This window comes from Leptodactylus fuscus, chromosome 11 (assembly GCF_031893055.1).
Source record: "Leptodactylus fuscus isolate aLepFus1 chromosome 11, aLepFus1.hap2, whole genome shotgun sequence".
Taxonomy (NCBI): domain Eukaryota; kingdom Metazoa; phylum Chordata; class Amphibia; order Anura; family Leptodactylidae; genus Leptodactylus; species Leptodactylus fuscus.
This window is the reverse complement of record NC_134275.1, coordinates 22,780,428-22,796,758: the sequence shown is the minus strand read 5'-3', so window position 1 is coordinate 22,796,758 and position 16,331 is coordinate 22,780,428. Positions and strand designations below refer to the sequence as shown.

At 44.2% G+C, this 16,331-nt stretch overlaps 1 protein-coding gene across 1 annotated transcript in view; it reads left to right on the top strand.

The window, feature by feature from the left end:
• LOC142184484 (moesin) overlaps window positions 1-16,331 on the top strand; it is a 56,925-nt gene that overhangs the window by 18,657 nt on the left and 21,937 nt on the right. The window contains exon 2 of the mRNA XM_075259372.1: window positions 14,504-14,587. Coding sequence (XP_075115473.1) covers window positions 14,504-14,587 — 84 coding nt within the window. The remainder of the gene's footprint in view (window positions 1-14,503; window positions 14,588-16,331) is intronic.

Genomic DNA, 16,331 nt, shown 5'->3' with positions numbered 1-16,331 from the left:
GCGGTGCATGCATGTATATTGTGTGGTAGAGAAAAGCAGCTGTTTAATTGAATGAGCATTCACTCTTGGGTTGGTCTTACACGACCGTAGTTTAAGACCGTAAATGGTCCGCAATTGTGGGTGTTAAATTGCGGACCCACTGTTTTCTATGCAGCCTCTTACACCACTGTAGATTTTCTCCATGGCGTGGCGTGCCGTAACCGTGGTCCGGACAGTATATCGCCTGCCCGTAATGGCTGTGTTTTTATGGCACGGACTGTCCCATACAAGTCTATGGGTGCGTGCAGTTATGCGGATATACACTGAACATACATCAGTGTATATCCGCAATTGTGGATGTCAACGTGTGTTTTGTTTTTTGAGGATCCGCATAATACTGATACACATGAAACATTGCGGTTTGGCACGGATGTCTGCAGAATGAGTTTTTAGAGGGAAATTTGTGTTGCGGACTGCAAAAACCACTACGGTCATGTAAGACCAACCTTAGGTGGTCATTCACAGCAGAAAAAGGAAACCACTGAAGTCAATGGGAGGCTTTCTTTTTCAGCGCTGAATCTGACGCAGGTTCCACACCAAATTCAGCGCCATTTTCCTCCCGTGCGAACACACCCTAAAGGGTCAAATCAGACCCTTTGCACTAGCTTCCCAACTTTGTGAATGCTTGTCTTCATTTTGTGAGTATATGTCGTCTGGGATATTCATGTACAGGACCCTACCCTGAGTATTTGTGGCTGGTATGCTGTCCATGCTTGATCTGTTTCTCACATATGTGGAGGAAAAACTTGACATCTGAACGAATACAATCGTGATAGATCCATTCTGGGCCCATCAGACTTTTTGATGGCAAGAATACGTCCCCATTTTTGCTTTCAAAATACCTGAAACTTTGATGGAAAGCCCCGTGGACTACCTGAGTGATAGTGTGAACAGAGCTCTAGAAAGGAGTTTGGGCTGAATTGCTTGTTTTTGTGTTTTTCTCCAGTATTTTCTACTACTCCATAAAGGCTTGTGACTATTTTAGATCCCCGATCAGTCAATATCGTAGTAAAATGACGAGGTAGAAAATAAAGCAAAGTAAAAGTGGTCTGAAGCGTTTAGCTCTGTCTTTTGGAGCGGCTCCAGCCTCCGTAGGAAATGGATGACTAAAGTCTTCCGTCGGCCTACGTCAGCTGCCGAGGCCTTTCCTGCCTTGGTTGTGCCTCTGCGATCCTTATTTGGCAGTCTGTTGCTCTCACACTGGCGGCGGCTTGTTTTATGTCTATGGGCCGGAGGAGCTCGGCTTTGTGATCCTCTCTGCTCATGCTCACTACAAGCCCTGGGCTGCTTGTGTGGGAAAAAATGCTTCAGAGATGGGGGTTTATTTTAAACTCCTCAAAGATGTCCGTAGAAGGCTGCAAGAAAACAATGTCAGAGTTTCCTGTGAAGTCTTAATGTAAAGTTGTAAGTTCTAGTTTGAAGGTTTGTGTAGGAGACTGTCAGGATTGAGGGTTCTTTGTACTTTGAATTGTATTTATTAATCGAACCCTCTGTGGACATGGTAGTTGTGTATTTAAGACTCTAGATTTATCGTAAGATTAGAGCGTGTATACTCGTAGGAAGGTGCTGTGACTAAACTATAGATTTCAGTGGGAAGGCTCCCTGCACTCTCTTAGCCGGAGCGGCTTTTGACTTGAAGGGACTGATTGTATTCCTGCCAAAACTGGAATCTAGAAACTCCCCCACGTTGGAGCTAATATACACTCGCAACTTTCCTTGCAACGTCCTAATGAGCCCTTTGTTTGCTGACTAGCAAATGGCTTTCTGCCTCTTCTCCAGGTCATTACGTTATCGCACACTCCCGGCATTTAGCTTTCTCCGGGGTATTGGTTATTCCTTAAAGACTCTTTCACTTACATTTTCTATAAGTGACTTTTCCTATTCTCTGACAATAAGTAACTTGTAAATTAGGCATTGGTAGAAGTCAGCTCATTTGCTTGTGAGATTTGGGAGGGGGGGGTGTTTAGTGCACTGGAATCCATAATGCCTGCCCTTGTAAATATTCATCGTTTTCCCTCGAAGGAATGGTAATCCCTTCAGCTGTGCAGCCTCAATCCATTATATACAGCTCTTGAAGGCCAAGCATGAAATTACTGTGCGATGTGTTCCCTTCCCACAAAGCTTAAAACAAAATTGAATAAAAAATTTGCTTTGCCGCAGCCGTGAAGTAGCGTTTGTAAGAATTCACCTTTTTTAGTGAGCTATTTGTACTGAAAACTGGACTTTAATTTCATACATAACTTCTGACTGTCCAAGCAACCACGCTGGGTGTGAAATGTATCAAACCTTGGACTCCAGAATTCTGGCGGGAAAAAAAAATCACAAAGCACCAAAGAATTGGCTAAACTTGTGTTTGTGTTTTTAAAAGTGGGTCGAAAGTGGGCATGGGTAGCCTGTCTAGTTTCTTGTACTCCAGATTTATCAAAGGGATTCTACCATTAAACAACTTTTTTTTTTTTTCTAGGTAACATTTCGGAATAGCCTTTAGAAAGGCTATTTGTCTCCTACCTTTGGAAGTGCTCTCCGCCGCGCCGTTCATTTGAAATAACGGTTTGTACCGGTATGCTAATTAGTTCTCTCACAGCGATGGGGGCATCCCCCAGCGCAGGAGATGCGAAGGGGACGTCCCCATTGCTGCTCGAAAACCAACTCCAGCGCCGCCTCTGTCTTCTTCTGCATCCTCCCTTCCTTCTTCGGCTGAACGTCGGACACCTGCGCAGTACGCTCTGTTCAGCGAGAGCGTACTGCGCAGGCGTCCAACGTCCAGCCGAAGAAGGAAGGGAGGATGCAGAAGAAGACAGGCAGCGCTGGAGTCGGTTTTTGAGCAGCAATGGGGACGCCCCCATTGCTGCGAGAGAACTAATTAGCATACCGGTACAAACTAGTATTTCGAACGAACAGCGCGGCGATCACCACTTCCAAAGGTAGGAGACGAATAGCCTTTCTAAAGGCTATTCCGACGTGCTACCTAGAAAAAAAAAGTTGTTTAATGGTAGAATCCCTTTAACATCAACTTTTTAAAAAGTTGCAAAAATTGTTGCAAACACACTCCGGTCAGTCGTTGGCGTAAAAAGCACTTTTATTCTTTATTCAGATGAGGATCTTGGAGTGCTTCTGCATTGTCACGAAACGTGCCCGTCCTGTATGCAGCTTGTGCCTCTGTGCGGCGTGATTTTGATCTTTTTTTTTTTTTTTTTTTTTGTTGTTGTTTTTTTTTTCCCTCCGCATCCCTGGGGCTCTGAAACATAAGAAAGGTATTGTTTTATTCTACTAACTGCATCTACAGCACTATGGGAGTGGTTTAAAGTAGTGACAGACCCCTTGTAACAAAAGTAGCAATGGGAAGAGAGCAACCCACTTTTCCTTTGGCTTGGTGACAATTTAGCACCAGGCATCTGTCTATTAGATAGTAGCTTCCATATTGTAAATGGTGCTGAATGTCTGTTTAGTGCGCAAATTCTGTACTGGGACCACTGATCTATAACCAAGTATCTGTTGCTTGTGTTCTGCTTGCTGGTCTTGTCTGGAATGGCTCACGCAGAATGAAAAGGCCTTTGTGCAGACAATTTGGGATTGAGCAGAGTATCTTTGTCATGCATCTTTGGAAAGGCGGTGGAAAGCTCTGTCTGTCCTTTCAGAGAGCGAGAAGGTTTGCAGATGAGGACATTAGAAGAACCGGGCGCATACATGAGACAATCCAGCTTTCCCTCAGGAGAGAGAGGGTCTGTCTTTCCAATGCATTATGGTTAATAACATAAAATACATTATAATAATAAACAATGCTGCTGAAATAATCAGAACTGCAGTGTAAACTGAGAAATATGCATTCATCCACTTCAGTACATCCATAATGGAGAAAACTATAATATATATATAATTTTTTTTTAAAATACAGCAGCGCTGTGTGTGTATATATATATATATATGTGTGTGTGTGTGTATATATATATATATATATATATATATATATATATATATATATATATATATATATATATGGTCTTACCAGTCTCTGCATTAAAGACTTCTCACCAGCTCCACCACTTCGTTTTTGGCATTTGTTAATAGGCGCCGCTCCACTGACTCCAAATGTGGAATAGCAAATAATAGCTCTGTAATGTCAGAAGGGCGGTGTCAGGCAGAGCTCCAATCAGACGCAGCCAGTACCAGGGATCGGAATCTCACTCTTTGCCTTCTCCAGCCTGACCCCGCCCTCATGACCATAAATAGCACATCAGGCACCAAAACTAACAGCATTGATTGCAGGTTGAGGAATACAGAAGACATTCCAACTGTGTCCAGGATCAGTGGAGCAGCAACTGTTAATTGAGGTAATCAGCTGGACTTGTTGGAGGTAGAGAGAGGTTCTCCTTAAAGGGGTTGTCCAGGCAAAAATGGACAACCCTTTTAAAGTTTAAATCAGTTGGGAGTAATGAGAAAAAACCCAATACTCTTCTGTCCCCGTTGTCATCTGCTCCCGCGGCGTCTTCCGGAGTTGTGCTGAAGCCGCTGATTGGCCTCACTGTTCACGTGACCACTGAGGCCAATCCACAAAGGATCTGAATGTCACTACGTCTGACATTATGGGTCCTCTGCCTGAAGTTACTGATTGGCCTCAGCGGTCACGCAATCGCTGAGGGAAATCAGTGGCTCCAGCACAACGCCAGGAGGTGCGGATGACACCAGGCCAACAAGGACAGGTGAGGTGTGTTTTTGGTTTTTTTTGTTTGTTTGTTTTTTTTTTTTATTGCCCCCAACCTATTTAAGCTTTAAAAGTTTATCCTGGACAGCCCATTTCAGTGATCCTATCCATACGCAAAAAAGTCCGGACATGTACAGATCAGTTTACAGTGAAGTCTATGGGCAGGGGAGGAAAAAGCGGGAAACACAAGACAGAGAGGGACATGATTATACAGTTCTGTTGTAATAGAAATGAGTCCTTACATGCTGTGGACAGAATCATTTTTCTGATATTCCAACTCTGTTGTAAGATAAAACTGTCACTCAATAGTGTAGAGGGGTCTTCTGTCTCTGATTCCAGGTTCTGTCCTTTTCTATCCCCTCCAATTCATAGACTTCTATTGCCAGCTGCCTAACGCTAAACACACATCTGACCTAGATCAAATAAGTAATAAAATATATTACAAAACATACTGTTGTTCTGTGAAATAAAATTCGTTTTGGTATACTTTAAATCAAAATCCCATTGAAATCCATAAGCTATTTCAATAAATAAGCTTCAGGCCTATGCCGTTTACAGATGTGTCCTCCCTTGTATTATTTCTAATTTGGATAAGAATTCCAATAGCTTATAAAATTAATAAAAGATATCACAACGTGCTTGCAAAACTTTTTGCAAGGCTGCAACTCTTAATGCAACCACTAGGAGGCCTCATGAGGCATGTACGATAGATCTCTCCTGACAGAATATCCCAAAGTCATTGGTATTTTGAAAAGCTGATCATCCTTCTCTGTTTGTCCAGCCAAGTGGAAAGGTAAGAAGGACACACTGTGGTGTGCACAGTATTGTATGGCCGGGTCCTCAGATATTAGAAGCAGGAGGTAGTACTGTGCAAGTTTTCAGTTTCTCCATGTTAACAAGATGTTGTAGTGGAAATTTGCAGAACTTTCCACTGTATAACAATAAAGCTATAGTTTTTTTTTTTTACAGCCGCTGTGTAATATATAAATGAACAAATAACTGTATTGACTTTTATTATTGGGTCCATGTTGTCACGTCATTGCTAACAGACATATAAACTGCAATTTCATCCCGAACTGGGAGTTGCAGTCATTAGGATTTCCATTGTTCTAATAGGGATGTATTGTAAAAGGAAGCAGTGTAAACACGGTCACACCTAGGTAGATCCCATACTGAGAGGACAAAAATAATCTACATTTCCAGAACTCCATTTCCTCCAGACTTGATGTAAGCTAATAGTTTGGATGTATGATGAAATGACTAGGACTGAAATGTACTTGTGATTTCATTGTTAATGTCTGTTGACTTAAAGGGGTGTTCTAATTCATTTTTACAAAGATGTGTCTAATCTTGGCAGTTTTCAGCATTTTCTTCCCTCTTTGTGTTTTTGAGATTAGTCATTTACTTGCCTATTTTTTAGGATAATGGCCCACATTTGCTAGTAGTTGGACTGTGAACTTCGATTAGGTGGTCTGAAGATGCGCCAGATTTATCACAGTGGTAGATGCTGCTCTTACATTTACATCCCCTATTCAGTGGCTTACATTATGCCAAAATTTTGCTGCAGTTGTGGGACACCATGTTTCAATTTAACCCATGTGCTCTTTCCTCCTGTATGGGTGGCCATGAACCTCAATGGTTAGAAAAAAATCACAAACCGCCTTATGTAGATCTAGATCTTATGTAGATCTACAGCCAGTTACCAAAGTTGGCCTATCATCACTTGGGGACCCCCGAATGGAAACCTACACACATTAAAAAGCGGCTACCTGGCAAACCCGCGGACCCTGTAGACTATAAGGTGGTTTCTGTGGTTTCCGCACAACCACCACACAAAGTCCTGCAAGCACCAATGTTCTCTCCGCATGTTTCATGTGGAAAACAAATGGAAACCACACGGACTCCATTATAGTCTATGGGGTCTGTGTGGTTTCCTCCGGTAAACGCTTTTTACTGCGTATAAATTTCCATTCAGGAGCTCCCCAAACGGAAACCCGAATGCTGATGTGAATGGGGCCTAAGTATGTGGATATTTTATAAAACTACTTAAATGACTTGTATAAGATAGTGTCCCTTATACAGTATGTGCTGGCCAGATGGCGGTGCTATCGTGGTAAGGATGGTGTGTTATTCTGCTTGTATAACACCATAGGAATAGTGATTACAAAAGCAAAACTGAGAACTTGACCATTTGATCCATGTGAATATTTCTAGGTTCCCCTTTATTTAGGGTTTCTGACTTCTTTCACTTCCACCTCCTTCCCAATCTATTAGTAATGTCAGCACATGTTGACATTTCCTGTGCACACATCCCGTCCTCACCAGAGTTACCAGTTTTAGGATCTTTTCATAATGGTGAACAATCCATATGGTGATCCTGGGTCTTGCTATACCTGCTGACAGTATGATCATCCGTCTCCAAAGGTCATTGATTATAGGTTGTCTTCTGTAAAGATGGCTGCCCACTGATCAGCTAGGATTGCCAAGAAAGCTGCATGCCGCTGATGCAACGGAGGTCCGGTGTCGTATACCAGCCATTCAGATGAATGGTAGACCATGGATAGATGGACATGCAGGGTCTGCAGAGAGAACTTCTAAGACAATTGGAAAGGTGTTGGATTTATGTGGTGAAGGTTGTTTTGTAATATTGGGGATATTGACCTGATTTTTCTGATGCCATTTGATGCATTATTAGTAGCCTTTACTTGGGCCGTCAGTGTACTTAACAATTTGTCAGGTGTCTGGTACTGACCGCGTTAGAGTCCAGTCTCCTGCCATTTCTCCTAGTCTGTACAGGGTATCATCTGGTGATAAGAGTTGCATTGGAATAGTCTACACCAAAGTGTACAATAAACGAGTATTGGAAAACCTCTCTCTCCCACAATTCAGTGCTAAAGATGGCTGTTTAGTCGTGCCATGAGCCATGATAGGCCAGGGAGATGTGGCCACCACCAGGACATATTCCACCAAGTCACACCTATTGTACAGCTGTACCAGCGCCATGTTGTGTTACTTTTGCAATGTACTGCCCAACTTTACTGGATAGCAAAATGGTCATCCCTTTCTTAATGAATGTGACTTGTAAGTGCTCTTGTCACCCACACTTGACTCTTCCGCCCCTTCCTCTGCTAATATGCAACTTGATGGGAAACTCAATTCTGGGAGGATGTGGTTTTCCTGTGAAAACCTGACAACGCTGTTCTTTAGTATGGCCCATCACTACTCTCAAGTATATATAATAATTAATATAGCACCAGCATATTCCACTGCACTGTACAATTTGTAGGGTTCAATTACAGACAAAAAGATACAATACTAAGAAATAGTCATTTCACACAATGGGACTGAGGGCCCTGCTCACAAGAGCTTACAATCTATGAGGTAGAGGGGGTGACACAAGAGGTAGCAGGGGCGGCATCAGAGGTAGCATTGCTTATACAATGGTCAGACAATTTTGTAATACAAGTTAACATGCAGATTGTGCCTGGACATATAACGTTAGTCTCAAACAGCATCATATCCTGTGGGATAATGGGTGAGCGGGAACAGATGAGGATTTGTTTTAGGGATTCTAATTTCGGTACAGAAGGGTTTACTTTAGGAGTTGTGATACGCCTGTCTGAAAAGATGTGTCTTTAGTTTGCGGTTGAAGCTGTAGAAATTGAGTTAATCTGATTGTCCGGGGTAGAGCATTCCAGAGAAGTGGTGCAGCTCGGGAGAAGTCTTGTATACGAGCGTGGGAGGTTCTGATAATAGAGGCTGTGTTTTCTCCATTATAGCAGTTGTATACTGTAACATGTTTGTGTAGTTGTGGCTATTAATGCTGAGTGAGCACCACAATGTACCCCGCTCTAGTGGTGTAAGGCTACATGTACATGTGCAGGTCTGTGATAAAACATAATGAACGGCATGATACCTGCACCACCTGTCCCCTCCACAGATCCGTTCATTTTTGCAGGGAACGTGAGCTGTGAAACAAAGAGGAATAGAACATGTACTGAGTTTTTCCCCCAGGCTCACATGGGCCTATGAGGAATTAATGGGTGAATATGCTAGCCATTAAAAATATGGGTAGCACCCTGACAAAGCAAACTTCTTTGTGAATGGAGCCTAAACTTGTTTCTTAGTAGTCACAGAAGATTTTCAGGACACCTTTCAGTACTGACGTTTTCATGACCTCATAGATTTCCCCTTTGGTTAGATTCCCAGTATGTGTTGTATTAGGGGTTGTATTCTAGGTGGTTTTCTTTTTGCTTATGGCAGACTTTTACCCCATTTAACCCTACATGCCTTTCCCATAGTTAATAATCATCGCTTAGTCTGACAGATATACTAGGGCTTCATGCAGACTTGCTTTAAAATTCCCATTGGGGGGTTTGTATCCCAGGTTAAAGGGCAGTAAACGATTGCGGTTGTGCAGTGTGGTTTCCTTGAAGTATGAAAGGGACCTTTCCTTTCCTTGGGAGGAGGCTTGGTTTAATTAAACATGTAATCCCTTGAAAAATTGCAAGCCCTTTCATGTGACCTAGAAGTTGCCTATGGCCAGAGGAGAATAACACAGAAACCTGCGGATCCCGAGCTGCCTCAATGTCTGTAAGTAAATGAGAATGATAGATGAAACTCTTGTCATATTCTAGTTGTAATGGGGGGTCCGCTGCGTCCTCTAGATGTGTATTGGCTGGGTTGTCTTCTCTTCACTAGACACATATGGTTTTTATATCACTTTCCCTGTGTGTGCAATATTTCTGTGCTGTGTTCTGACATTGCTAACTTACAGTATTCTTAATTCTTGCAATATAGACATTAAAGAGGGAGTCCCAGCCCTGCAGATATAGGTTTAGGGTCACCACTGTTTTCCCTTTGTGACTCGATGCCTCTGTTGCTGATATCACTTGTTGAAACAGGGTTATAACAGACTCCCACTCAAATGGATTTTTAGGACTTGGTGTATCCATACACAGTACTGTACACGTCATAGGAGCCGTTGTTGGTATCACAGCTCAGTCCCGTTCACTTGAATTGGACAGAGCTGCTGCTGTACCATATGACTGAACGTGACATCATCATCACAGAAAAGGGGCCACAGCATTCAGGTATGCCGCAGTCTTTTCAAACAGCTGATCGGCGAGGGTCTTTGGTGACAGACCCCACCATTGCTGCCCTATCTTTTAGGAACTGAGTGTGAAAAACCAATATAATGCTGTAGTCTATTGTAGATATACAAACACTATATTCTATACATTCAGATTTTGGCGCCATGACAGGTTAGAATTGGCATCACAAATTAGACCTGGTATTGATCCTGAGTTTGCACTTGTTGTATAACCCTGAGATGTCCATCATGCCCCGGAGGGGACAGCGTGACTAGGCTGAATCTGCTCCCCACCCACCAAGGCTGGGTTAACCTACATAGGACTTCTTATGTTGTCAGACATTTATAACTTCGCTTTACTGCAACAGAAAGATTACCGAGGGGGTAACAATGAAAGGGAATGACTTGATCCTGCACAAGATGGGGTCAGTTTATGGTGAAGAACCACCTGACGGGTTCTCTTTAAGAGCTAAAAATCTCCCAGCACACCACCTTCTGTGATGACTTGCATTCTGGGTTGCGTTCTCCTTGCACCAGACCTTGTCAAGTAATCTGATTCTGGAAAAACTGACTATCCCGCCACATAATATGCGCTCCGGTCAGTCAGGGCTGCGTCTGATGACAAGCTTGTTTTAGGTTTCCAGTGGCAACCAGCAAAATTTCCAGTGCAGCTGTAGGATATGAGACTGCAGCTCAGGATTACTATCTATAGGTATAGCTTATGGGAGGGGTCTCCCCCATCAAGTCCACTGGGTTTGGTGGAGCATGCAGGACTCCTTTATGATTGGGCTGAGTCCTGAGATGTTACTCTACGGTCACCACCAAATTGTGCCAATTGTTGCAACTGTTTTAAGAAGTCTTACTTGATAAATGTGCTAGACAGGCTAAGTTGGGGCTCGTTCACACGGGGCAAGAGGGGGTGAATTCTGACACCGAATCCGCCCCCTCACAATGGAGGTCTGTAGACCGCTAGATTACTTTTCTCCATCAGCGGTATGTTTCCGCTCACAGAAAAAAAGAAGCGAGCTGCCCTTTCTGCAGGCGGACTCCGCGCTTGATTCAGCCCCGGCGTCCGCCTCTCGGCAGCTCCCTCTGGGCGAGGCCCATTCATTTGAGCCTACTCCGGAGCGGGAAGCAGCGACTGTCGGAAGCCGAAACAGTTGTGGCAGGCGCATCAGGACCAAAATATGCGGTCCTGTGCCAGAATTCTAGTAGTGCATCTATAGCGATCATACATCAGCTTTTGTCAGAGAAAGCCAGACTAGACCCTCTATAGGGCCTGATGTATTTTACACTCAGTATAACTGGGGCTTCTGTTGGGGTCTCGCTCAATCCCAGTCCAGGGCTGTTTAACCCCTGCAGCTCTTTCATTTGTCCTGGTCAGGTGTGTTAATATACAAGACTGGGTGACAACCATTGGGGTCCATAGGGGTGTAGTCATTATTTCATGTCACCTTTTGGAAATTCGGCATCTGTGGAGACCTCATTGTATTCTTGAAATTAAAGTGAAATTCCAATGTCGCCATGGAGAGCGGATTCTCTGCATTCTTAACAAACGCCTAGAATAATCTGCATTTATATACTCAAGAGTTAACTGATGTTTGGCACGGCTGCTGAGTGGTGACTCCACATTGAAGAGGCCTCAGGAATGTACTTGCTGATAGCTGTACCAGGCCTCTACCAGACTCCTGGCTACAGGTGGAGGAGGGGATGAGGACGGTTACCCCACTGACATTCCTACGTTAGAAACCTCTAGGTGGCCGTTGTTCTGCATGTCGGATAGTTGTCGCTGTCTTGTGGTGATAACACTTTATTGTGTAACATACCGTATATACTCGAGTAGAAGTCGATCCGAATATAAGCAGAGACCCCTAATTTTACCACCAAAAACTGGGAAAACTTATTGACTCGAGTATAAGCCGAGGGGGGGGGGGGATCCACCATTGCAGACAGTCTGGTCATGTGCATTACAGCTTAGTAACTCCATGGGAATCATAGCAGTTAACCCCATCATGTCCCTCACACTAACCCCCTGTGTGCCTCACATAAGAGTTACTGATATATGGGACATATGGAGGTAATAATTAGGTATCTTCATAATTAAGGTCCTTCATTAGTCCCCTCATGTGTCTCACATATTAGTAACCCTTATATGGGGCACACAGGGGTTAATATGAGGGACATGATGGGGTTAGCTGTTATTAATGTGAGGCACATGGAGTTACTGAAACTAAATGAATAACCCCAAATGCCTGACATTACTAGGCAGAGTAACTAAAGGAAGGTCCCTGTGTGTGTCACGTTACTGCAGCTTCCTCTCCTCCATACAACAGATATCTTCTATAAGACACAATGAATCCCGGCCACTCATCTGCAGGGGAGATGCTAAATCCTAGTGCGCTAAAGGACCTCTGATGATGTCATGACCATGTGATCGGACTCTGGTGTGGGCGGAGCTACTAGGATTTAGACCAGGGGTCTCAAACTCAACTCAGCATGTGGGCCGCAGAGCAAGATCCCAGCCAGTCGGCGGGCCGCACCGCGGCAAATTTAGCTCCACCCACTTTTATGTTGACTCCGCCCATTCATTTTTCATGTGCCCCCACACTGTATAATCCTCCTACAGTCACCCGTAAACATGTCCCCTCCATCTTTCCCCCAGTTTCATATACACCCTTCATCTGCCCCCAGATTCATGTCCCCCCATCTCTGCCCCCAGATTCATGTCCCCCCATCTCTGCCCCCAGATTCATGTCCCCCCATCTCTGCCCCCAGTTTCATGTCCCTCCATTTCTGCCCCAGTGTCATGCCGTTCTCCCCCCTCCATTCGTCTGCCCCCAGTGTCATGAGCCCCTTCATTCCACCTCAATGTTTAAAGAGGACCTTCCACCATTTTGCCCACAGGCAGTTTTATATACTGCCGGAAAGCTGACAGTGCGCTGAGTTCAGCACACTGTCGGCTTTCCCGATGTGGGCCCAGTGTGAAGAGCTTATGGTCCGGTACCGTAGCTCTTCTATGGTCAGAAGGGTGTTTCTGACAGTTAGCCAGAGACGTCCTTCTTCACAGCACAGCCAATCGCGCTGTGCTGTGAGAGCCGGGAGGAACTCCCCCCTCCCTCCCTGATAATGCTCGTCTATGGACGAGTACTGCGAGCAGAGGGAGGGGGCGTTCCTCCCGGCTCTCACAGCACAGCGTGATTGGCTGTGCTGTGAAGAAGGACGTATCTGACTGAGTGTCAGAGACGCTCTTCTGACCATAGAAGAGCTACGGTACCGGACCATAAGCTCTTCACACCGGGCACAGATCGGGAAAGCCGACAGTGCGCTGAACTCAGCACACTGTCAGCTTTCCGGCAGTATATAAAACTGCCTGTGGGCAAAATGGTGAAACGTCTGGATTCAACTTGGATCCGGCGTTCCTAGGCTTGTGCGGGCCGCACAAAATTGGTCGGGGGGCCGCATGCGGCCCGCGGGCCGCGAGTTTGAGGCCCCTGATTTAGACTCAACCTTATCTGCAGATGTTACACACCAGTGGCTACAGGACCTTTGATGACATCACAGTCACGTGACCTCATGACAAGCCAATCACAGAGCAGTAGCACTAAAGGACCTCCCCCTTCCAGGTCCTTCCAGTTTTCTGTGCTCCGTGGACCCTGACTCGTGTATAAGCCGAGGAGAGCATGAAAAATGTGCTGAAAAAGTGGCTTATACTCGAGTATATACGATATATTAAACTTTTTTTTTTTCCTTTACCTTAAACCATTTAATGGTGTTATAGGGTAAAATGTAACGACAGATAAATGTGAATGTTGTACAGTTATCCTTCAGTGGTTTCTAGGGGTGCTTGTGTAGTGCCATTTATATGCGGCAGCCTTCATAGTTCATGGGGTTGAATGAACATTGTTCAAGCTCCTTCAAGCTGCCACCATAGCGCTGTAGGCCCTGTGACATGATTACATATCATACCTTCATTATGTTTCACAGTCCCGTGGATGCCAAGAAAGACATTCTTCTATATGCAGATTAGGTGCTTGGAGCACAGGGGGCGTTCACACAGCTCCCTGAGCACAGCTTTCTCTGTTGAAAACACACCCCTGTATGTTTTGTTCCACCCCAGCTGCTGGGAAATGAAGTCCCACTGCTGCAACATCCTCATCTGGTCGGTGAAGTCTCACGCATGTGTAGTCTGCACCACGAATCTCACAATGCAATGCTGCATGCTCATATATGCCAAACACTACAAGTGCATACTATGCGTGTGCGAGATTTAACCAGACTGGTGATGACTTTGCAGCAGTGGGACTATCATTTCCCGGTGGCCATGGGGGTGGTACAAAGCATACAGGGGCATGTTGTAAATAGATTGACAATGCTGTTGCTTCCAGCCATTGCTTTGGAGCGGCGATAGTCATCTGCCCATGACAAAAGACCCTTCTACTACCATTTTACACTATTCATGTTTAAAGTTCATGAAGCAGAAGTTGTGGGAGCATGTATTGGTTCATAGCATCAAGAATATCGCAGTCTACTGTCTACAGCATACTAGTTACCCTTCACCTTTGAACCTTCATTATTTCATGATATGCATGCACATAAAGCATAATAGCAGAAAGGAACTGGAAGAAGCATTGCATGTTCTATTTAATTATGGCTTTTTTCCCCCCCTTTAGATCAGTGTACGAGTGACCACAATGGATGCGGAGCTGGAGTTTGCCATCCAGCCGAACACAACCGGAAAACAGCTCTTTGACCAGGTGAGCAGCCCCAGTGATCATTACCACTGAACATAGGATATTTGTAACCATGAAGAATAAGATGTGTGTCAAAAATAGTGCACAATAATACGTGAGCGATCAAGTGCTGCAGCCTTGTCATAATGATTGTGCCCCCAAGTCTGTATTTTTTATCTGTAGGCCTCCTTATTAGACTAATAGGAACGGAAGTGACGCCATGTCACCCCTACACACACACACACTTGGTTTGTCCTCCTTGCAATACTCTAACTAGAATGGGGTAGAGTCAAAGTTTAGTCCAGTGATGTCCTGTAGGCTGAAGCTCCAGATACAGCAATCTGGCCAGTTATCATGGTGGTCGATGGACAAGATGTTTACTATGCATGTCTTTGTACGATCCTACAATCTGCATCTAACAATACAGATAGTTATTTCAATACTAACCAGTTATAAACCTGGAGATTCACACTAATGTAGTGCAAACCATATAGGCCTCCTAGTTTCTGTAATGTTAGAGTCATTATATATATATATATATATATATATATATATATATATATATATATATATATATGTATATATATATGTGTGTGTGTATATATATATATATATATATGTATATATAAGCAAAAGTATTAGGACGCCTATACATTACACCTATAGGAGCTTTCATGACCTCTCATTCTAAATCTATAGACGTTAATATGGAGTAGACCCTCAAATTGTAGCTAAAAATTTTCTATTTTTCTGGGAAGGCTTTCTGCAAGATTTTGGAGTAGCTGTAGGAATTTTTGGACATTCATCGATAAGCGCATTTCTGAAGTCAGAAACTAACTTTGGACCTGGCTCTCAATCTCTGTTCTAGTTTATCCCTCAGGTGTTTGATGGGGTTGAGGTCAGCGGTCTTTGTGGGACCAGTTTTTCCACACTAAACGCAAACCCAACCATGCTTCTGTGGACCTTTCTTTGTATACTGGGGTACGGTCTTACCGAAACAGCAAAGGACCTAACCCAAACTGTTTCCCTAAACCTGAAAGCATATTGTTTCAAATATCTTGAAATTGTAAAACATAGACATTTGCCTTCAGTATGGAGGGAAGGGGGGTTAGGCCAACTTCTGAAAAACAGCGCCATAGCATTCTCCCTGCTTCACAAAACCGTGCAGTTGGCACAATGCGGTCAGGCAGGTAATGTTCTCCCGGCCGTCACCACACCCAGAGCCATATATAAATATCTGATCAGCAGAGGGCTGTGCTCTATGTAGTGACTAGAGATGAGCGAGTACTGTTCGGATCAGCCAATCTGAACAGCACGCTCGCATAGAAATGAATGGACGTAGCCGGCACGCAGGGGGTTAAGCGGCCGGCCGCCGTCAAAGCGGAAGTACCAGGTGCATCCATTCATTTCTATGGAGTGTGCTGTTCGGATCGGCTGATCCGAACAGTACTCGCTCATCTCTAGTAGTGACCGGGTGCTCTCACTACAGCTCGGCTCCCATTGACTCCAGTCACCTGCTACCAGTACTGTAAGTGAGGAACTAAATGCAATAAATTTATACTAGCCAACAATAACCTTAAAACCACAGACAGCAATAATAAATAACATAGGTGCCATTGTCTTAAGGTAACCAGTCGAGGGGTGGAGTATATTGGGCAGCAAGAAAACAGTCAGTTCTTGAAGTTGATGTTTGGAAGTCAGAAAAATGGGCTAGGATAAGCAATTGCAAGATGACAATTTGTGAGCCTCTCCAAAATGCCTTTTGCAG